This window comes from Cavia porcellus, unplaced genomic scaffold (genome assembly GCF_034190915.1).
Source record: "Cavia porcellus strain 051 isolate PalLab524CR breed Dunkin Hartley unplaced genomic scaffold, mCavPor4.1 scaffold_16, whole genome shotgun sequence".
In the NCBI taxonomy this organism is placed as follows: Eukaryota; Metazoa; Chordata; class Mammalia; order Rodentia; family Caviidae; genus Cavia; species Cavia porcellus.
The window spans coordinates 40,314,678-40,338,669 of record NW_026947499.1 but is presented as its reverse complement, the minus strand read 5'-3'; the positions used below and the strand labels follow the sequence as shown (position 1 = coordinate 40,338,669).

Below are 23,992 nucleotides of genomic sequence, written 5' to 3'. Positions count from 1 at the left end.
ACTTCTGGGCATATAGCCAAAGAAAATAAGATCACTAACTTGAAAACGTGGCATACAATTATCCTTCAGTATCCATGAAGGATTGGTGCCAGGACCCTCTCTCCAGACATGAAAATCCGTTATATAAAATGGTTAAATATTTCTCCCATAAAGTTTAAATCATCTCTAGGTTACTTATAGTACTTAATGCAATGTAAACACTATGTAAACAGCTCTGGTACTATATTATTTCAGAAATAATGACCAGAAAAAATTTCTGTGTGTGCTCAGTTCAGATGCAGCTTTACAAAATGATTTCTAATCTGTGGTTACTTAAATCTGTGGATATGCAACCCATGAATACATATGTATATATGTGTATATATACATACATATTATATATATAATATTTTTTAGCCTTACAAAAGAAGGAAGTCCTGCAATTTGTGACAGCCTGAAAGGTTGTGATAAACCTGAAAGGTATTTATAATAAGTCAGACACAAAAGGACCATACTGTAGGATTTTGCTTATTACATAAGACATATAAAAAATTGAACTCAAATATATCAGTAAGATAGAGACTTCCAGACATTGGGTGGCAGGGGAAATAAGTTGGTCACAAACAAACTTGAAATTAAACGTGAATAAGTTCTGGAGACTTAAGATACAAGACAATGAATATAATTAATACTAATGTATTATATACTTAAATTTCACTAAGACACTAGATCTTAAATATTTTCATCATTCATACAGAAGTTAACTATGTGAGATAATAGATGTGTTAATTGGTTTGATTATATCAATCATTTCACAGTGTATGCATATATCAAGTGTTATGTTGTACACTTTGAATAATTATATTTGTTAATTACACTCCAGTAAGGCTCATAAAGGTGTGAAATTTAAACTTTTTACTTAAAGAGAAGGATGAGAGAGCAGAGAAACATGGTTTTAGGTTGTTTGTTAAAGAATGCTAGATTGGTACCTAGGTGGAGCAAAAGGAAGGGCACTATACCAGTCATGAAATGCTCCACCAAGGGAGGTTGTGATAGGATTCTATGTGTTTGAGTGATGTATGAGGCAAATATAAAGTTTGTCTTTGGCCTTCTTATCAAGAGCACATCTCTTGGTTTGATTAGCTCATCCAAGAGTCGATTTGCAGCATACATGTAGAGTAATTGGCCCCTCTCAGGTACTGAGGTATGTACTGAGCCTCTAACATTTGAGTCTCAATTTATATGGGGCTGGCATGTGTTTCTGTTTGTTCTAATGGTTGTGGAAGCTGCTAAAATATTTATCTAGGGGTTGTGGTAGGGTGAGCACTATGCCCCAGTCTGAACTTTAAAATGATAATAACTCCATTAGCAGAGTAGAGGGTGGGAGGTAGAGAGTGATACTGGTTGGAGCTGCAGACACTAGCCATCCTCTTTGAGATGGAACTGCCAAGCATTGAGAATAGGCACAGGTAGAACAGGAAGCTGCAATAAGGAAAGGAAAAGAACTATGCTCCTGAGATGACCAAGAAGCAATGGGAGCCTCTAAGGTTGGTTGGTGGTCAAGCCACAGTAAACATGGGAAGGGACACTTCCTTCTCTCCTGAGGGACATGGGGATACTAACTTCTCATTTTTAGAGAATCTTCTTTGCTGGTTGGGTGACTAACGGGAGGTTGAGTGGTAGTTATTCAACACACACACATACACATACACACATTTTTTCCTGCATAATAAGTAATGTTTTGAAGTAGCTAAGACCCCAAATTCTGGATTCATATGGCGTGATCTTGAATTTTGGCTATGCTATATACTAACTATATGAGTTTGAGCAATTTCTCTGATCCTCTATTTTAAAATATGTAACACAGGAACAATAATAATACCTCACACTACTGGCTACATAGTACTACACAGTGGATGTGTGCAATGAACATTGGTTATGGTGATGGCCATGGTGATACTGATGCGGAGGATGAATACATGGATGACAGGGGGGAAAGAGGACACAGTGATGGAACAGACTTTCTTCAAGGGGACAGATACAGCTTATGAAAGTCTGATAATGCCATTCATTTCCATTTTCAGATTTACTGAGTTTGAAACCTTTACTTTTCCTTTCATTCATGGAAAAAAAATAAAATTAAATTAAAAGTTAAATTGATACCCTGTGAGAATAAGAGGAAACCTACCAGAGCTCACTGGGGCAGTCCTTCAACAGAGGAGAGAAAATTCCCAAGGAGTCTCTCAACATTTGCTGTTTTCTTGAGTCATTGTCTTTACTTTGATGCCCATTCTATCAGGCAACAGAGAAAAAAAGCTGTGGATATGAGAGCAATGTTCAACAGAAACCAATCATTCATGCTTCTTGGGTGTACTCCTGCTTATCTGCTAGCTTTCCAAATATTTATGGGGCCCTTGCTGGATGTCAGGCATTGTGCTAGGCTCTTAAGATAGTAACACTTACTCTGACATTGAGATGAGACAGAAAAACAAATAAATCAGCTTTGGAATTCATGTAGTCACATCACAGAGATTCCATGTCAGTTGAACTGGGGTGAGGCCTCAGCATAGTTTTCTGTAGAATAACTCTCCAAGTGAGTCTAATGTATATCCAGGAATGATGTGTGCAAGAGCACATTGGGTGCTTCCTGCAGTAACCAATCTGATGTCATCTTCAGATAAACACTTGACCTCTCATCTTGTGTCTTTATGATAAATGCTATCCATGGGGTCATACCATCTGCCAATTTCCTAGCAGCAAGAATCAAAGAAAAAATGTGTGCACAGCTTTACAAATGGCTCAGTGAAATTCAAGTTGCTATTAGACATCAGCCTCAGCACTCATGGAGTCAGGTATTATTACTCTTTGGGCTCAAGCTCTGCAACATTCTAGAATAAGGTTGAATGCTCTCGACCTGATCATATGAGACCTCACTTGTTGCAGTACTGACATGGAGTCTAGAGCAGACACCCAGTGTCTCACACTTCTTGCCTCCCTCGCTCTGTTTGAAACAGTTTGTTCTGTCTTCTGCAGAGCAGTGAGTTTGGGGAGAGAATTGCTTTTGCTTTAGAAGCGAAGTGGGTGTAGGAAATCTGTTCCTCTCACCAGTACACGTTCTAAAGAAGCTGAGTGGCAGAGGTGGTCAGAGGCTGATCTGTCAAATATCCAAATTATAGGCGATGGCAAGAGGAGGTAGTGTCCCAGAGATGGCCTCTGCCATCAAGGCAGAAAACAGGAAAGGGTGTTCATGATCTTGAAAGAGAGGACTATTTGGTATATCTGAGGCCACACTCTGAGAGTGTGGACAAATTTCCTATCGCCTCATGTCAATCTGTAAAACCACATTAGATAAGCCTAAAGCTAAATATGAACTGCTTAGGTGCGTCATGATGCATTTATGTTTTGAAAATACCTCTTCACTTCTATCCCCTAAGGAATTATAATGTCTTTTGTTCGCAATAGGCTTTGAAGGTGAAGGTTCAGATGCCAGTAGAAATGACAGCAGTGCAGAATAATCTGTGAAGGCCATGGAGAGCACTGATCATGGTTTCTCTCCAATGATTCACTGTGGCAGGATAGACAACTTTTTCTTTTCACTCAGATTCCTTGGCCTCAGAATGCTTTGGCTGGTTTATGGGGGTGGCATGGATCACCAATTTCTGAAATAGCTTAAGGGTCCCCTGTGCCAGTTTTGTGTCACTCTGACAAAACACCTGGCACAAACAATCTATAGACTCACGCATTCAGAAGTTGCAATCATGATTGGCTTGTTCCATTGCTGTAGGCCTGCACTGAGGTCAAGCATCATGGCAGAAGGGCAGGCAGAGAAAATAAAACTACCTTTTTCATGGCAGCTAGGAATCAGAGGGTGAGGGAAAAAGCTGGAGAGGAAAGGGGCCAGGGACAAAATAGGTCCCTGGTGACACTCTCCAAGGTAACACTCCCATGAATCACTCCCTTTAAGTAGGCCTTACCCTCTAAGTCTTCACCCACCTCCCAATAATACCATTAAGTTATAAATACATCAATGGAGTAAACCATTGATTAAGTTAGATTCCTCATGATCTAATCACTTCCAAAAGCCCTACCTCTGAACACATGAACTTTTAGGGGGAAATATTAGATTCAAACCTTGGCATCTCCTTAGGTTTCTGGCAGTGTCCATGCAGTCTACAGGATTGAGATGTGTACAGGAGCTCCCAAGATGTTGGAACTATGCATGGATAGATAAGCTTACTATATCTATTTCATCTTATTCTCACAAAAACTCCATGTTGTGGTGGTTATTTGGCCCATTTTATAGGTGAACAAGTACAGATCCAAAACAGTTAAATACTTGCCCACTAGTTAGTGTGGAGACAGAACTAGAATTTGGTTTCAATAGACCCTAGAGCCTAAATTTCAACTGTAAAACTTTCCAGTGCATAGAAAGGGGTAGACTAGGGAACCTGGACATAATGTGGTAGGCTGCAAAGCCACTGATGATTATAGAGAAATGGAGTGGCATGCCTAAACCAATGTTTTAGGAATTTCAACCAGGCATTCACAAACAAAACAAGTTTTTGAGTTGTTGCAAGTCTAGAGTGCTTGGATAGGAGCAGCATAATAACCTAATGTCAAATATAAAGGGGTTCTGACCCATGGGGAAAATAACCATGACATGTAGTTGCTGGGCACTTGATGTGTGATGGATAGAGAATTGCACTGGAGACCAGTGAGTCCTTACAATGTGATGAGCAAGTGCCACAACATTGCAGTGCAGGAAGGAAATGTTAGGGTTCTCTAAGCAGACAAACCTGATTCACTGCCAGTGTGACTCTAGAAGTTTCGCTGCACTTCTGAGTCTGTTTCTTCAAGTTTAAATAGAGCATGACACTAGTGTCTGCTTAATAAAGCGATTGAGGTGGCTTTACATGAGATAGTCCCTAGGAAATAGTGAGCAACACTAGAATATAAACTAAGATTTACAGAAATTGAGTGATTTTTCTCAACCTCAGATGGTCAAGGCTGCCATGGGGCAATCTGATCCAACAATGTGCACTATGATCCATCTTGGGGAGAGCCTCATACTGAGGATGGGAAAGAAGGGATATGAGGGACATTCAGCTTAAGTGAAGGTACTCCAGAACAGAAGTATGAGAATAACACACAGCCAGGGCTTTGCATATTCTCTTTCACAGGCAGCCAGTGCTAAGGTGGCTCAGGACTGAAAATCTTTGTCCCTGTTGTTTTCTTTCTCTTCATGAAGTTCACAGTACAGTGACAACCGTATAAAACAGTGTTTGCTTACAGCTCTTCATTGTGCATGAAGCATCTCATGGTTACACTGATAATGTCCAACCCAGTGTACATGGATCTAAGGTCTTGGAAAATCCCAAATTTTGTCCTCATCTAGCATGTCTGACCTCCAACTCCCATTATGCTATGACTTCAAGGAAATATATGTGTAAGTCTTCTTAAAAACCCTTTTCATTGGGCCCCAACTGTGTCCCTAGTGTGTGTGTTATGAGAACTTTCTCCATTCCACCTGCATTCAGTCCAAGAAGATGCTGAAACATTCCCTTTCACAGTTTTAATGTATCTCAGGATGTTGAGTTCCTCAGAGGCATCACCTGTATATTGGAATTATACATTTCCTTTGTAATTAAGTTTGGAACATTTAAGCCCTAACCCAAGAGGCAGTAGAGAGCATGGGAAGCTGATGACCATAACTATCTTTAGAGTATACTTCTGTGCTGACTTTTGTCAATAGATTCTTTATGTTATCTTTTTGGTATTTAATCAGGTTCTATGGACAACTGCTGTGCTTATAGATCTTCCATATTCTCCTTCTTATTATTAAATGACACATTGAAATATATTTTGAGCTTTGGGTGGAGGAGTGATTTCTCAGGGTAGGTAAGTGATGATGTTGAATGAACTTTTTCTTTTGATGTGACATTCAAGATCCATACAAAATAAAACCTCATCCAGAACTCAAAAAGCAACAAATGCTGGTGAGGTTGTAGGGGAAAAGTAACACTCTACGCTGTGGGTGTGAATGTAAATGAACACAACCACTAGAAATCTGTATGAAGATTACTCAGAAAACTAAAACTAGATATTCCATGTCACTCAGTTATACCTCTTTTGGCTGCCTTCCAAAAAGAATTAAAGTATATTACAATGATATTTGCATCCCCATGTTTATAGCTGCGCATCTCATAACTAAGTCTCAGAAGCAGTCTACGTGTTTCTCAACAGATGAACAGATAAAGGAAATCAGGAATATGCATACAATGGAGTATTAACCACAAAGAAGCATAAATTTTAGTGTTCGCCTAGCCACCTGGGTCCCCGAGGTTCTGAACTCCATCCAGCCAGGCATAAGTCCTCAGCACTGCACTCCAGAGGTGTGTCCTTGTTAGCTGAATAGAAGACCTGAACTCTGCCCAGCCCGGAGACCCACTACAATCCACCAGGGTAATGCCTGGCCAAGCTCAGTGGACACAGAGATATGGAACCCAGCCAGCCTAGAGACCCAGAGCTACCCAAAAGGGACCTGTGATAAGTCTTGGAGAATTTGAGCTCTGCCCATCAGAGCACAAGGCCCAGCTCCACAGTTCAGTGGTGTAGCCCAGCTAGTCATGTGACAGGTCCTGGAGGTTCTGAACTCCACCCAGCCAGGAGCAAGGCCCTAGCACAATAAGCCAGGGACTAGCTGCATGCTCCAGAGGCTCTGAATTCCTCCCAGCCGGAAGCAAAGTCCAGGTGGTGCCATACTTGGGGTCATGCTCCATCTAGCTGCTTGGGTCTTTGAGGTTTTGAATTCCACCCAGCCAGGCACTAGGCCCTGGTGACACATGGGGTTGCGTCCTTACTAGTCACCTGGGTGCCAGAGGTTCTCAACTCTACTCAAATGGGTTCTAGGCCCCAGCAACACACTCTTGGAGTCTGTCCCTGCTAGCAGCAAGAGGATCCAGCATCTGCCCAGCTCAGCATCCCAGAGCAACTGAGTGCAGTACAACAGAGGGACACCCAATCCTCTTTACTACTCACAGAGCAAAAGATCCAGTGCCACAGGTAGGGGTAGCTTACCTCTGGGTAGCCATGGGGATATCAGAGGATTAAAACTCTGCTCAGTGCAGCACTCCAGTGAAAGCCATCAGCAGGGTGCCTGACCACCCACGTGGGTCGCAGAGGAAAATGACCAATTGAAAGAGCAAGAGGCAGTCTCAGCCCTCTAGTCCACTAAGAACAAGCCCAAGAAACACTGAAATAGAAGACATTGGAAACTGCACTACTAAACTTTCTGAAATGATGGCAAATGAAGTAAAGAAACAACCCCATGAAGTTATAGTATAGAGGAAATTAAATCAGAAATAATCTCTCAGGTAAAAAATGAAATGACAAACATTATGAAAGAAATGCTGTGTGTATCTAGAGAAGATTTAAATAAAAAATAGAAGAACATAAGAAAATGATGGAAACCTTGAATGAACAATATAAGACAGAATTAGAATGCTTGAAATATAATCAAAGGGATATTCAAGAAATTAAAAATTCCACTGGAAGCTGGCAAGACCACTTGAATGAAGCAGAATATAGACTCTCAGACCTTGAAGACAGGATGGAAGATTTTGACCATGAAAGAAAATATCTTTTAAAAATAACAAGGAACCAGGAAACAACAATTCAACAGCCACAAGATGATGCAAACAGAAACAATATAAGATTGATAGGTGTTAATGAAAAAGCAGGGGTCAACATAAATGACCTGTAAAGACTATTTGCAGAAATAATAACAGAAAATTTTCCAAACATGGGAAGAGAATCTACTATATAGATAAGTAAGGCATACAGACTCCCAATTAACCATAACCAAAGTAAATTTTCACCCAGACATGTAATAATTATGATACCAAAAATTCAGCACAAGAACAGAATACTAAAGGCTATCAGAGAAAAGAAACAGATCACCTATGAAGGAAAGCCTATCAGAATCATGGCAGACTTCTCAACACAACCCTTCAAATCAAGAAAAGCTTGGAGTGAAGTATTTCACGAAAGAAAACAACTTTCAACCTAGATAGAGGTATTCTGCAAAACTACTTTTGAAAATAGATGGAGAAATAAGATACTTCCACGACAAAGAACTGAGGAAATTCATGGCCACCAAACCAACACTACAAAGAGTACTGAAAGACACTCTACAAAGAGAGATAACTACAATCCCAAGAATAATAACAAAAGGAAACCACTAAGCAGGGCAAACAAACAGAAAATGTAGAAAACCAACAACAGAAGATAACATGACAGTGGTATCAGTTATATCCATCAATGTAAATGGTCTCAACTCACCAATAAAAAGAAATAGACTGGCAGAGTGGATTAAGAAACAAAATCCAAAAATATGCTGTGTATAAGAAAAACATTTAATTCAAAAGGAAATTCATAGATTAAAAGTCAAAGGACAGAAAACAATATTCCATGCAACAGGAACCCAGAAAAAAGTAGGGATAGCTGTTTTGTTTGCAGACAATGTGAGTTTAAAAACAAAAATGATCAAAAGAGATAAAGAAGGTTAGTACATACTTCTTAGGGGAAAAATTCAAGAAGAAGCACTTACAATCATAAATATATATGCACTAAATATGGGAGAACCCAAGTTTGTAAGACAAATTTTAATAGACATGAAAAACCAAATAAACAATAATAGAGTTATAACAAGACCTTAACGCACCCTTGTCACAAAGAGACAGGTCAACCAAATAAAAATCAGCAAAGAAATAACAGAACTAAATCAAACTTGTGAAAAAATGGATTTAGTAGATGTGTACAGAGTATCCCACCCAATCATATTAGAATACACATTCTTCTCAGCTGCACATGGGTCATTCTCTAAAATAGATCATATACTAACTCCCAGAACATGCTTAAGTAAATGCAAATGAATTGAGATAATTCCAAGCATATTATCTGATAATAGTGCAATAAAATTAGAAATTAGTGAAAAAAACCCTCAAGAATCCAGTAAACACATGGAAACTAATTAACACTCTCCTAAACAACCAATGGGTCACAGAAGAAATTAAAGAAGAAATTAAACAATATCTACAATGGAACAAAAATGCAAATACAAATTACCAGAACCTATAGGACACAAAGCAGTCCTCAGAGGGAAATTTATAGTACTAAACACCTACGTCAAATAGAAAGAACACATATAAACACCTTAATGCTGCACCTCAAACTTCTAGAAAAGTAAAGCAAGACAAGCCCAAAGCCCAAGAAGGCAGGAAATTATAAAGACCAGAGCAGAAATTAATGCAATTGAAACTAAGAAAACAATACCAAGAATTAATGAAGAGTTGGTTCTTTGGAACAATAAATAAAATTGATAAACCCCTAGCCAACCTTATCAAAAAGAAGAAAGAAAAAGCTCAAATCCATGCAATAAGAAATGAAAAGGGTAAAATCACTACAGACTCTGGGGAAATACAGAAGATCATCAATACCTACTTCAAAAAGCTTTTCTCTCATAGGTTCGACAACACAGAAGAAATGGACAGATTCCTAGACACATATGAATTACCAAAGCTGAATCAAGAAGATGTAGGACTTCTGAATAACCCAATTTCAGTTAATAAAATTGAAAATGTAATTAAAACCCTGCTAACAAAGAAAAGCCAGGTCCTGATGGAATCACTACTGAATTCTACAAGAAATTCAAGGAAGACTTAATCCCAACACTCTTCAAACTCTTTAATGAATTGAAAGGGAAGCAGTTCTCCTTAACTTACTCCTGGAAACAAGTATTACCCTAATTCCAAAACCAGAGAAAGACCCAACTGAAAAAGAAAATTACAGGCCAATCTCTCTGATGAACATAGATGAAAAAATCCTCAATAAAACACTGTCAAATAGAATGCAACATGTCATCAGGAAGATTATACAGGTAGGATTTATCCCAGAAATACAGGGATGATTACACACATGCAAATCAATAAACGTAATACACCATATCACAGACAGGACAAAGAACCACATGATCATTTCAACAGATGCAGAGAAAACTTTCTACAAAACCCAACACTCATTCATGATAAAAAACCTTACAGAAAAATTTGAATAAATGATCTCTATCTCAATCTGATAAAAGCCATCTATGATAAACCAACAGCCAGCATCTTACTAAATGGACAAAAACTGAAAACTTTCAATCTAAAATCAGGAACAAGCAAGAATGTCTACCATCACTACTCCTATTCAATATAATTCTAGAAACAGCCAGAGCAATTAGACAAGAAAGAGAAATAAAAGGAATAAGGGTATGAAAGGAAGAAGTTAAATTATTATTATTTGAAGATGATATGATACTCTACAAGAAGACCCCAAACCTCCAATGAAAGTCTCCTAGTCATAATAACCAAATTCAATAGTGTAGCTGGATACAAGGTCAACACTTAAAAGTCAATAGCATTCCTCTACACAAAACAACAAATTTACTGAGAGAGAAATAAGGAAAGCCACACCTTTCAATATAGCATCCAAAAAAAAAAAAAAAAAAAGAAGTACTTAGGAATCAATTTAGCAATGGAAGTAAAAGATCTATACAGTGAAAACTACATTATACTGAAAAAGGAAATCAAAAAGAATTTCAGAAAATGGAAAGATATTCCTTGTTCATGGATAGGAAGAACAAACATTGTGAAAATGGCATTCTCCCAAAATTGTTATATAGATTCAATGCAATTCTAATCATAACGCCATTTGCATTATGATTATTCTCACAGATCTAGAGAAATCATCCCTAAAATTCATCTGCAAAGAGAAGAGACCTAAAATAGCAAAGGCAATTCTGGGCTAAGGCAGGAAGCATTACAGTCCCTGACTTGAAATTATATTACAAAGCTACTGTGATAAAATCAGCATGGTATTGAAATAAAAACAGACCTGAAGATCAATGGAGTAGATTAGAAGATGAAAAGCAGCCACAACTACAAACACATTCAGTCACCTCATCTTTGACAAAGGGGAGAAACATGTACACTGGAAGAAAGATAGCCTCTTTAATAAGTGGTGCTGGAACAACTGGCTCTCCATATGCTGAAAACTAAAACTAGATCCATGTCTATCACCATGCACTAAACTAAAGTCTACATGGATCAAAAATCTAAAGATGAAAACAGAAACACTAAACCTACTGGAAGACAAAATAGGTAGAAATCTTGACCACATAGGAGTAGGCAGAGAGTTCATGAACAAAAATCAAACCACATGGGAAACACTTCCCAGAAACAACAACTGTGATCTTGTCTTATTAAAAATTTTTTGCATGTCAAAGGAAATCTCCAACAGAGTGAAAAGAAAATCCACAAATTGGGAAGCTATCTTAGCCAACTGTCCCTCAGACAAAGGACTTCTATCTAAAACGTATAAAGAATTTCAAAAAAATCAAGCCTCCAAAATTCAAGGACCCAATCCAAAAGTGGGCATCTGAGATGAATACACATTTTTCAGATGAAGAAATACAAATGACAAGTAAACATGAAAAAATGTTCAACATCACTGGTCATTTGGAAAATGCAAATTAAAACAACACTGAGATTCCATTTCAATGGCCAAGATCAAGAAATCAACCAACAACAAATGCTGGAGGGACTGTTGGGGAAAAAGGAAGTCTTCTCCCCCGTTGGTGGGCATGTATACTGGTGCAACCACTGTGGAAATCACTGTGGAGATTCCTCAAAAAGCTAGGATTAGAGATTCCTTTTGACCCAGCTACCTTGCTTCAGGGCATTTTCCCACAAGAATTGAAAACATCATACCATAGTGATATATGTGCACCCATGTTTATAGCAGCACAATTTGTAACAGCCAAATCTTGGAAATAGCCCGAGATCCCATCAACCAAGGAATGGATAAAAATGATGTGGTATTTTATACAATACTCAGCTATAAAGAATGATGGCATCAAGACTTTTATAAGTAAATGAACATGACTTGAGACCATGTTCATAAGTGAAATAAATCAAACTCACATATACAAATACTGTATTGTCTCCCTAATGTAAGAAACGGAAAAATTATGTATGTTCCAAAATCTACAATGAAAAGAGTATAAGGGTGAGAAACTGTTCAAAGAGGAAAAGCAATTGGAATAAGGGAAAGGAGGAAAGAAGGAAGTGAAAAGGAAAAGCCATAAATGTGTGTGTGTGTGTGATAACTAAAATGACTGTACTACTAATTAGTTATTACAAAAGAACAGTTAATACTCATATGTTTAGATCAATTTTACATATCTGTTAATCTAAGCAACCCTCTTAAAGATAACAATATGCAATGTTACAACCATTGTCAAATTCCTATCATCTTGTTTTGTAAAACTATACTGTTATTGTATTTGGTTTCTTGTTGTTTGTCTGTCTGTATTGCTTTTTGTTTTTCTTTTCTGTGTCTTTTTAATCTTAAATTAAAAAAGCTTAAATTTGAGTTATTTGTGGGAACATGGATATGCCTTGATACTATAATGCTAAGTGAAATGAACATAGAGGGTCATATGAGAAACCCATACTGTAAATAATTTAAAGTCAAAGTAAAAGTTTATCAGAAGCAGGAAAATAGGTTATGTGGAGATGCAAAGGACATCTGGAGATGGGAGAGATGGGAGAATAAATGAAAATGATCAAGGTGAAACGTGTATTTGTACCAATTCTCTGAGACAAATTATTATACACCACAAATATGCACTAATTATAAAAGGGAAAAGAAAAAATGAAAAAAACCAGTCTCAGATACTGAATTCTCTTCCCTTTATGTTTTGCTTCAAGCAAGGGCTTTCCTCTTAGATTTGACTCATACGTTATCCACTGGTGCATTCATTGTCTGCTTTTTGGTGTGTCATGGGCCAAGCCTTTTGCCAGGTTCTGGGGCCAGAAAGATGAGGACAACAAAATCTCGGCCCTTAAGCTAATGGCCTTGTTGAGATGTGATTTGAAATGATTAATCAATTCAAGAATATTGGGTTTTTCTAAAAGTTACTGTAAGGAAAAAGAAAATTATGTCTTTAAATCTGTTACTCATTTTAATTGACTTAATTGGGTGAAATTTATAGAACTATAATGTTGCAATGAGTCTAAAAGTCATTTACTTCCATTTCTTCTCTCCGTCTTCAGGGCACACTGCACTCAAATTATCCTCCAAACCCAAGTATTTCAGAAAAATAGCAGCATTTTGAAGAACTATAGCATTTGGTCCATTTAGATAAAACTTTCCGTGAATATCCATGGGAAAGATGTGATAGACTTGCTGAAAGAATTGACATACACAACTACAAAGTGCTGAACTGTCACGAAAGATACAAGTAGTATCATCTTCCCTACACACACACTCTCTCTCTCTCTCTCTCTCTCTCTCTCTCTCACTTACTCACTCATGCACACACTCACAGAGACACATACAAGTGCATGCAAATGAAATCCCCCTACATTATATAATTGAGGTGGTATTCCTTACATATATTAAATATGGAATGGAAAATAAAAATGTGATTGCAAAACTAAGAACCTTTTAAGAATTCTTTCAGTTCCCAGGAAAAAATGAATCTTGGCACTTGTGCTGTTTTGCTGGAACACAGAAGCATCTCTTTTGCTCAGCTGGCATTTTTGCATCATGTCAGACCATCTGTGTGGGGTGTGTATCCTCTATGTATTGGTCTTATGATCACAGGAAGGCTGTGCTGAGTGTGGGACAGGGGCTGGGCATGGGATCTCAGGCTCAAGGTTCCTGACTGCGTGATCTTTCAGAGCCTCATTCTTCCTTCCCCGGGTCATTCTGAGGGTGTGGTACATCAAGGTGTGTGAAAATGATTTGTACATTGTGTGACTCCATTATCACGAGGAGTCACACAGTTCCTAATGAAAATCTGTCCTCCTGATCATCAGTTTGTGGAGACATCAAGATTAAGAGACGTACTTTAGCCCAATATGAGTTAACATACCAGTTTCTGTGTGAAGAGCGGTCGGTGGTTACTCCTTACACTCAGGATAGAATCTAAGTCTCTGGGTCTAGTCTTAAAGGCTCCTGTAATCTTACTAAGACCTCTAGTATCACTTTATCATTCTGCTTCGTGAACTCTAATACCTTTATCTCCCAATAGTCAAAATGTGCCTCAAGACACTTCTGCATGTCATGGTTACTGCTGCCCATCTTCCTCACCTGAATATTCCTTCCACATTCCTACAGGCTTCTCTTTGTCCCTGGGTCACAGAAGCTACTGTCCCTTTAGTTCCCATCAGATCTCAAGGATAGACGCATCTCTGTCTGTTTCACATACATTATCATGATTTTTCAAAGTCTACAACAACGTTCACCAATGCTAAGATGTTATCGTAAGGTGTTCAGCAAGTGTTTGCTGATTAAAAACATAGGTTTTCACATAGTGCTTATGAAAGTCTGTTTTACATGAGGTCTTTACATTTAAATTGCAGAAATTCTATTCATGCTGGTTTACATGAACTCAGGAATTTATTCTTTCATATAACCAAGAGATCCAGGGTAAATCGCTTCAATCTTGCAGGCTCCAGAAACTCCAAATGTGTCTTTGGGAAACTGTATTTTCTGTTGCAATTTTGTTTCTGTGGTTTCATTTTCTCAACATGCATCTGGGACCAGATAGTGTTTGTTCTATTGGGACCACATATACTCAGAGGGTGGAAGATAGGAGGATGTAGAAGAGGAAAATGAGAAGAATTGATGTTAGGTGAGCAAAAATAACAGATGTCTTTCCCTTTATGGGCTCTGGGCTCCTAAGTCCAGGGTCTTCTCTCAGTGTGTATTTTCAGTATCTGTGCCAGAGACAGGAGTGCAATAGGTGCTCAGGAATGTTTTTGAATGAGTAGATGTGTCTTTCCCCTACTTCCAGGAAGGGGCTTCTTTAAGCCCATAAAGATGGTTTTACATATACTATCTTTTGCCTCATACTATTTTCCTTTCTTTTTGCCTGTTGGCAGGACCCAACATCTACCTTCTTCCAATTTGGAGCATCCATCCAGCAACAAGCCACGGTCATGCTGAAGATTATGCAGGATTATGACTGGCATGTCTTCTCCCTGGTGACCACCATCTTTCCTGGCTACAGGGACTTTATCAGCTTCATCAAGACAACAGTGGACAACAGCTTTGTGGGTTGGGACATGCAGAACGTGATCACGCTGGACACCTCTTTCGAGGATGCGAAGACACAAGTCCAGCTAAAGAAGATTCACTCTTCTGTCATCTTGCTCTATTGCTCCAAAGACGAGGCTGTCCTCATTCTGAGTGAGGCTCGCTCCCTTGGCCTCACTGGGTATGATTTCTTCTGGATTGTCCCCAGCTTGGTGTCTGGGAACACGGAGCTCATTCCCAAAGAGTTTCCATCAGGCCTCATTTCTGTCTCCTATGATGACTGGGACTACAGCTTGGAGGCGAGAGTGCGGGACGGCCTTGGCATCCTAACCACTGCCGCATCTTCCATGTTGGAGAAGTACTCCTACATCCCCGAGGCCAAGGCCAGCTGCTATGGGCAGACAGAGAAGCCAGAGGCCCCCCTTCACACTTTGCACCAGTAAGAGACGGCTCTTTGCTTTTCTCCAAAAGTGGGATCAGGGGTTTTTGCCATTACTCTTTGCTCACGTACTTATTGATGGAAATACGCATTGCAAATAGACAATGTGATGTGCCTATTTACAGGATTTTTACTTTGATTTTTTTTCCCGCTTTTCTATTCCCCTTTCTTTTAATCTCACTTTGTTTTTAGTTATGTAACATTATATTTTAATTGTTTTCTGCAGATTACCTTTTTTTTTTTTTACTCAACTGCTTATCTTAGAAATCTTCATTTAGGACTTACCATTTATGTCACAAGTGAATCTAAATTCTTTGTAACATACATGTCACATTCTCTAATATGCATGTACCATTTTTTACTTATTCAGTCTGCACAATAGCAGGAATTTAATTTTTTTCCTCCAGACTTTGTCTATTAGAAGCTAAACTGCAGTGATAATTATCACACTTATCTCTTTAAGCATGCAGTTGTTTTTTTAGTCTCAATTCTAAAAAGTAGGATGTTGGGGTCATAAGGCATATACATTTTTAACTTTAAGTGTCTATTACCAAATTGTGCTACACAGAAACAGTATCAATTTACAGTCGTTTCTAAAATCATCCAACTCTCCCAGAAACACGGTATGCTTTGGAAAAACTGCCCATACTGGCGCTTCTGTTTTCTGACTTTGTGTCTGAATTTCTTCGCATATTCTAAATGTTTTTGTAGGTCATTGCAAATCCAGGCAAACCTCACTCTTAAAGCTACATTGTACTCCATCATATGGATGTATCATAGTCTATTTAACAACTCTCATCCTGGTGGAGATTTAAGTGAAACTGTATATTTCTGGGAAGTGTCGTCATTCCTTGTGGTCTCTAATTGTGTATCAACTGTTGAGATTTAGAATTATCACTCATGGTCCCATGATGTTCACTGATTTAATCCCTCCTCATATAATCAGTGCGGCCCTGTGGTAAAGGACTGGACCGTGGAGTTCGCTTTTCCTAGTTCAAATTATGTTTCATCCACTTTCTAGAGGACTTGGACAATTACGCTACCTTTCTGGGTCTCCTATGTTTATTGGATAGTGATGGTAAATAGTTCCTACTTTCTAGGCAGTCCTTTTCAAAGTTTAGTATGCACAAGAATTTCTGGGACAGCTGCTAATACATTGTGGGGTTCCATGGTCAGAGTTTCTCAGGTATTAGTAGATTTGATGTGAGCTTCAATAATTTAACTTCTTGAGTGAATGTTGACATTGCTGGTTTGGGGCCATGCTGTGCGAACCAGTGTGCTAGAGGTCATTATGGATATTAAATGGAGAGATGCAGGAGCAGTGCTTCATGGCACTTCTTGTGTCTCTTTGATAACTCTCAGGGAAATAAGTGAAGGTTTTGGTTATAAGAAATTACAGTCAGCAGACCATGTGGGTTTATTGCCAGCAAAGTAAGATGTCATTTAAAAAGTGTCTCTGGAACCTACTAGGGATTTGAGTTTGCTGTGTCTCAGAGGTTGTCTTTGAATTGGGGTTTTCAGAGTGTGTGTGAGATGTAGTCAGGATATATTTCCTTACAATTAACATAACTGAAAAACGAATTACTGAATTAGAAATGCTCTTTGACACTCCTCCTTACCCTCTCTTTTTCTCCTCTTTTATAATCTTGTTTCTACATTACCACTCTCAGCTTTCTAAATAATTTTCTAAATATCAGGAAGGAACTCAGATAGTTCAGGATAAGATGTGGGAGTCTCTTACAAAAGCAAGATTGCTGCCAGCCCAAAGACAGAGCTGGGCTAATGAACTCATGCTCCCATTAATAAGATGTGCACTGTGGTTGGAAGACGCAGAGATGTATGATCTTAATGGAAACATAACTCAGTTGTAGGACAAGTGACAGGAAGTATATATAGAATAAGGAGTTGAGAGGGATAATGGAAAAGGTGTTCAGATGCTTTTCCGGGGACCATCATGGATTCTGTTTTTGACAAAAGATAAAAACAAAAACGAAACAAAACCCCACCTTTTTCCTGTGAGAGGCTTTTGGCTACCTGCAGGAGTTATGTCATTGACTGCAGCAATTTTGTCAATAGCATTTCCATTTCCGAGAAGGAACACATCAAGGGCAGTAAGTTGTCATCCACTGTTCCGTGTTTAATGAAACATCTCTCCATTCATGGAGGGCTGTTAGTGGTCACACCGAGCATGCGGTTAAATAATGACAAATCCTCTTCTCCTGCCCTGGAAAGAATGGGGCCCCACCAGATCACCTTTTCCTGGGAGCTGGAGAAAGCCCAAAGAACACTGTTAAAAAATTAAAGGCATTAATTAAAAATTAAATGCACTAAATAAGTTGGTGTCTTCATGATCTTACTATGAACCTGTTTCTACCCCTGTGATTTAGGAAAATCAGGAAATTTAGGAAAATTTCAAATTTAGTAAATTTTCTTCATGTTTAATATTTGTGACTGTACAGAAGACACTGGGAAAAGAGCAGTCAGCATTTTACAAAGTTCAAAAATAGCTCAACCATGTTATGTAACCTTCTCCTTGCTGCTGCAAAGTTATTAAACATCTGTTCCTTCACTAGCACAGAGCAGATCATGGGTAACTCTCAGAATGAAGAAGGTAAAAGATCACCTGTTTTGTGAGTGTGAGCCTCATCTGGTCATTCAGTTCTGTCCCAAGGATCTTCTCTGTCCATCAGCAAATGGGACCCTAGAAGCAGTGTGATTTGTGGCTAAGCAGAGGGGCACAGGCATCACGATGCGAACATGTTCAGACCTGAGACTGGGTGAGTCTCTCAACTCTCCCAGGTCTGTACATTTGGGTGTAATATGGGAACAGGAAAAGTATGTGCCTCCTAGGCATGTGTCTTACCCATGGAAAGCAGCTTATAGATGGAGATTTTGCAGGTTGAGCACTCCAGTCCAAAACTGTGAAATACAATATACAGAAATTTTTGAGTACTGACAAGATACTACAAATGGAAAATTCCATTCCTAAACTCACATTACAAATCACAGCTGAAATGCAGGTGTACTAAAACTATTGTCTAGAATTATCTTCAGGTTATGTGTATCACATAAGATGTATATAAAACAAGTGAATTACTTATTTAGTCTTAGGATCCACTTATGAGGCATCTCATTATGTGTATGCAGACATTCCAAAATTGGAAAGTATTAACAATGCCCAGGACTACTGGTCCAACTAGTTCAGATAAGAGGTACTTAACCTATATTGATGATACATGCACACATAACACTGTGAATGAAACAGTTGTGTTTGCATGGTATAGATCATAATATTGTCATTTTTTCATGCTATAAAACCTATTCAAGTGCCTTAAAGAGGCCAGCACCAATTACCATGGGTGCAAATACACAGAAAGGCATGTTTGCCATTTATCTCTTGCTTTGTCCAAGTTATGGGGCAGTGGGACATTCATGGAAGAGCTCAGCTTGCCAGAGAAGGATGTAGGAGGAAGAGTGTATCTTTATGGTGAGCACTGAACCAGGAGAAGAGGCATAAGCTCTAGGTAACTCAGTCAGTGCTCTGTGAATATTTGCCAGACTTATCTTTAATAGTTTATATTCTACTTCATTGGTGCTTAAGGCTTTACCCATTAATATCTATGTTGCATGGATAAAATTCACATCACATCTTAAAATCAGGTTTGTATGGGACACTCTGCATTACATATGTGCTCTGTGTGTATGTGACTTTTTGACTGTGCATATAGATGTACCATGTACATGTGTATCCACATACATACATGTGTGCACACATGTGTAATTATATTTATACATGCATGCGTATGTGTCTACTTTCACATTGGAGAGATACGTGTTACACCTTTCGAGAAAGAGGTTGTAGAAGGAAGAAGGTGGTTGTGTTGGGAGGAATGTGGTCAATGGGCGGAGAGGCAGTGTGTCATGGAGAAGAGTTCCTAGCTGAGTGGTATGATAAGCTTGAATTTATTACTTTCTTATTAACTGTAAATTATTAACCACCCTGAACCCTGTTTTTTCTAAAGTGTGTGGCTACACATATGTGTGTGTGACAGGGAGAAGAAAGAGAGAGAGAGAGAGTGCGAGAGGTCAAGGGAGATAGGCATCTCTTATTATTGTAGTAGAAGGAAATAAAAGTGTGTAGGTTAAACACTTAGCATGGTTTGCATGGAATCTGGCATGAAGGAAATATTTCACAGTCAAATTATTATTATGATTTTTATATCATCATCACTTTAACTTGTACTTGTTAAACTTAAAGTTATCCACAGTATAGAGAAGAGGAAAAAAGAGATGTATTTCCATTTTAGTTTTTAATGGCTGAATTATGACTTATGTCTTGTGGTTGCCATTTTAGTTACAGGAGTAGGACAAGGATAGTTATCAAGTGGGAAATCTAATAGAAGTACTCCAGGATATCTATAGTACAAACAAGTGGGAGGAAAAAAACTTCTCCCAATGGAGCTATGAATTAGTATTGAGGGGAATTTATTTGGCCTTAATTGATGATTCCTGGATTGATCATTTATGTGTTTTATATTAACATCTTGATTTATGAAGTCAGGCTACTGCTTGAAGAAGTAACCGTACTGTAAATTACTCTGAAAGGAAGGGAAGTGGAAAGAAGATCTGTAAGTCAGAAAGAATTTAATTCATGTCCAAGTTACACTAATTCTTTCTTTCATCTTTATTTCTATAATAATCATAGGAAAAAGTTTCTGATTTATTGACCCACTAAAAGACTACTAAACCTGGCTTGCATATTTTTATTTGATAGTCAGAATTAACACCATTGGTTTCTTTTTTGTGCCAGTAAAGGAGCCTGCTCAGTTAATTTGCTGAGCTTGACCACAGTTCAGCTTCCCTGGGTGAATGTGATAACTCTTTGCAAATATTTATCTGTGGGATCACCATATGTTCAACAAACATTTCTGTCAATTGTATCAGGCACTCCAGAGACCAAGTCATCCTTGTGCTATAAATCTGATTGGGACTCTAAAGTCAGGAATGAGGAAAAAGGCTGAGCCTCAAGGTACATCAGCAAGAGCTCAGTGAACAGTGAGAGAATCCAGAGACCCGAGACAAATTGAAAACAAAGTGTGTCCTATGACTTTCTATGACTTTGTACAGTGTGACTTTAAATGGTGCCATGTTCAAACCATCTTGTTAATCTTGGTTGTCCTTGGAAAATTGCTTGCCTTTTTTGAGCTTTCATTTCCTTGATTGTTAACAGAGAACATGTTGACAATTAAATGGACATGAACTGTTTACCTAGGATAGAGTTGGCACTCTATAGATGTTAATGCTTCTCATTCCCTGGACAAGATATCTAGCTTCCTCTGCCCTCCTCATGTGTCCTTGTGGCCTAAGGGAAGTGTGTTGATCTCCCCGAGTACCCAGCCAAAGATCTCAGTCAACAGCCTTTCTCCAGCAATTTCTTTTTGTGCCATCTTTCCTGGAACACAGCCTCCCCCTTTTGGCTGAAAGTCAAAGGCACCGTATGCCAACCCTGCAGTGCAAGTCAATCATTTCCAATTGGCACCCAATGAATAGCTTGACAAATGGTGGAAACTTGGTGCTGGCAATTTGAAGGGACCAGAAGTTGGCTGTGACTTTATCTTGAAGGGAAGGTGGTTTGGGTTGTTTTGGGGTCACACATAAAGCACCAGTGTTATTCAAATTCCACTTGGGCCAGATGTAAGTCTTTGGAATTTGCAATTAGCATGCCTAGCAGAAAGATATTGATCTATTTTCTCAAGGAGTTGAATACTTGAGAAATTTTCATTTTGAGGCTTAGTAATTTGGTAATACATGCTAATTATTTGGTCAAATAATTTCTGTGAAAAGATAAGGTGAACAAATCATCAAATCATTATTGGCCAGTGCTGTGTACAGAATAGGAAGCCCTGGGGCTGGAGATTTAGCTCAGTGGCATAAACACCTGCCTTGCAGAATAGGAAGCCTGATGGTGCAAGCACAGAAACCAGCTAGAGACCATGATGTAAGTCAAAGACAGAGAAGACAGTGACTTGCTTAGAGTAACATCTGTGGGCTCAGAGTGAAACATTGGGCTTAAAGCATGTTTGTCTGCCAAATTAACAAGACTTGATGAATGAATATGAAGTAATAAAAATGCAATAATCAATAATATTTCACCTGTATGGTACAATGAATTGTGATGCCATTTATTAAACTGAGGAAACTGCTCAGGAACATTAGGGGACAGGGAGTCAGGCATGCTAAATTGGACACACTTTTGAGAGATCCATGTGAAATATCAAATAGGCAATTAAAGAAGAGTCTGTGCTCAGACTTAAACTATAGCTCATGGATTTGAGGTTATGATGTCAGTGAAAGCCCTGGACTGGTTAAAATTGCCTAGGACAGTGAAGAATGGGAAGAAGATCCAGGTTCAAACCATGAAGAACTTCAACACTAGCTGGCAAACAATCCATGGCAGGAAGAGAATTTTATAGAGGAATCTGGGTTATAAATTGCAGCTGACTGTCTCCACATGGAGTTCCTTTTGTCTCAGTTTTGCTTGTGTTGTGGAGATTGATGGGTGTCGGTGTAGTGTCTGCCACACACTAGACATTATGATAGGTATCGTGAACCTCATGAAGATGTAAGATCTATGGTCCTTGCTCATCTATCTGGGTTTAGTGTGATTTAGTGGAGTTAAATAATCATACCAACCAAACCACATTTAGGCTCTGCAGAAATGAAGTGATAGTTTAGACAGGAGAATAGCCACTGCCTTTGTTTCATTCTGGACATGATTTAGGAAACATCTGATGTCTCATGAACTGACAAAGTTAAAAATTCTATCAAGGGAATGGAGGTTGTGGCAGAATGTGGAGGTTCATTTACAAGCTGCTGTTGGTTTGCTTTCCCAGATTCTGTCCATGCGCCTCTGTGTGTGTAGGGCAGACGTCCTCCTTGGCATCCCTTCCAACTGGGAGCTAGAAGCCAGAACGGCCTCTGTGCCTCTTCTCTGACTTTGTCCCCTTGCTATTCAGCTTCCTACTTCTCTTGCTGTCTTGTGGATGCCTCCTGCCTGCAGGTGCGACTGAGCCCCATCAGGCTCCTGGTGACTCAAAGCCTGGCATGCATCCCAGGGACGGAGGAGTCAGTAACTATCCAGGTTGGTGGTGCTAGCTGTGTGCTGCGTGGGCATGGGAGGACAGCCATATTTTTGCTCAGGCCCTAAAGTTCGGTGAATGAATTGGCGGATCTGCCAGTGCCTGTGTACCGAAGTCCAAAGCACCACAGCCAGTTTCTGGAGGATTTGCTTCGTTTGGTTAACTCCTGGTCAAACATGAGGAATAAACACATATTGCTTACTTTTCCACATGATGGCATATAGCTCTCCTGAGACAAGTACTCATTTCCTTTTCATTTTCATCACTATTAATAAAAAGAAGTTTAAAATTTTAATTTAATTAGTGCATTACTATGCAGGGAGTGATAGTGAACTTCATTTTGTAAGTTACATCATGCAAGTATATTTGCTTAAAAATGTGATGTAATAGAAAAGCTAGTAAACTTTTAACGATAAACTTACTGTGTGTTGGCCACCTTTTATGTGCCAGTGAGTTTAATCCTTAGGTGTGAGTGAGGATGTTTTAACTTCAGGTGGCAATCACCTTAATTCAAGGTTATATGATTGAATTATTTCACATTACAGAAATTCCAGGGAAATAGTTTGGACTTCAGGTACAGTATGATCAAGGTTGTGGTGATTTTTCTTATGATATCCTGATTCTGTGTTTTGAGGAGTATGATGCTTGTTTACCAACTGGCTTCCTTACTACCTCACATTTTCTTTCAGCAATACTTGTGATGACTTCTTTGTTCATGGTCAAGTTAGGTGAAGTACCTATCTGTGGGCCAATACTAGTTGTGTTATTTTTATTATTTTTAATATTAGTTATTTTTAAAGTTCTATGTAGTGACTGACTTGAGTCTAGACTCCCAAGCCAAGCACTGAGAAGGCAAACAGAAGGAGGTCTAAGTAAACCAAACTATGCTATGGGAACTTGGAATGGGGCAAATTTCTCCCCATAAATTCTTTTGGAAAGTATGGCATCTCAAGAAATCATGGTTTCTGTTAAGAATGAGGAAGAGAAAGGTTAATGCTGGCTAAAGTACCAAGAAGTCAATCATAATAACATATTATGGTTACAGATGAAGAAACTGAGGAGTAGTTGAAATTGCATAATTTGACAAAACTACATAGCTGATACAAAATAGAGCCAGAATTAAAATCTAGGATTTTTTTTTCGTTCAAAACCTCACTACGGAGTACAAAAGATAGAAAATTAGTCAGCATTATGTGTGTGTATTTATATCAAGTAAGTCCTATTGATTAAAATTATAAGATTTCACAAAAATTGTGTTTTTTCTTAATTTGAAAATTGGTTGATGATA

At 38.6% G+C, this 23,992-nt stretch overlaps 1 protein-coding gene across 1 annotated transcript in view; it reads left to right on the top strand.

Moving 5' to 3' along the window:
* The window catches only part of Grin2a (glutamate ionotropic receptor NMDA type subunit 2A), a 420,257-nt gene that overhangs the window by 228,286 nt on the left and 167,979 nt on the right, over window positions 1–23,992 (top strand). The window contains exon 4 of the mRNA XM_063226505.1: window positions 14,973–15,565. Within this exon, the coding sequence (XP_063082575.1) occupies window positions 14,973–15,565 (593 nt within the window). The remainder of the gene's footprint in view (window positions 1–14,972; window positions 15,566–23,992) is intronic.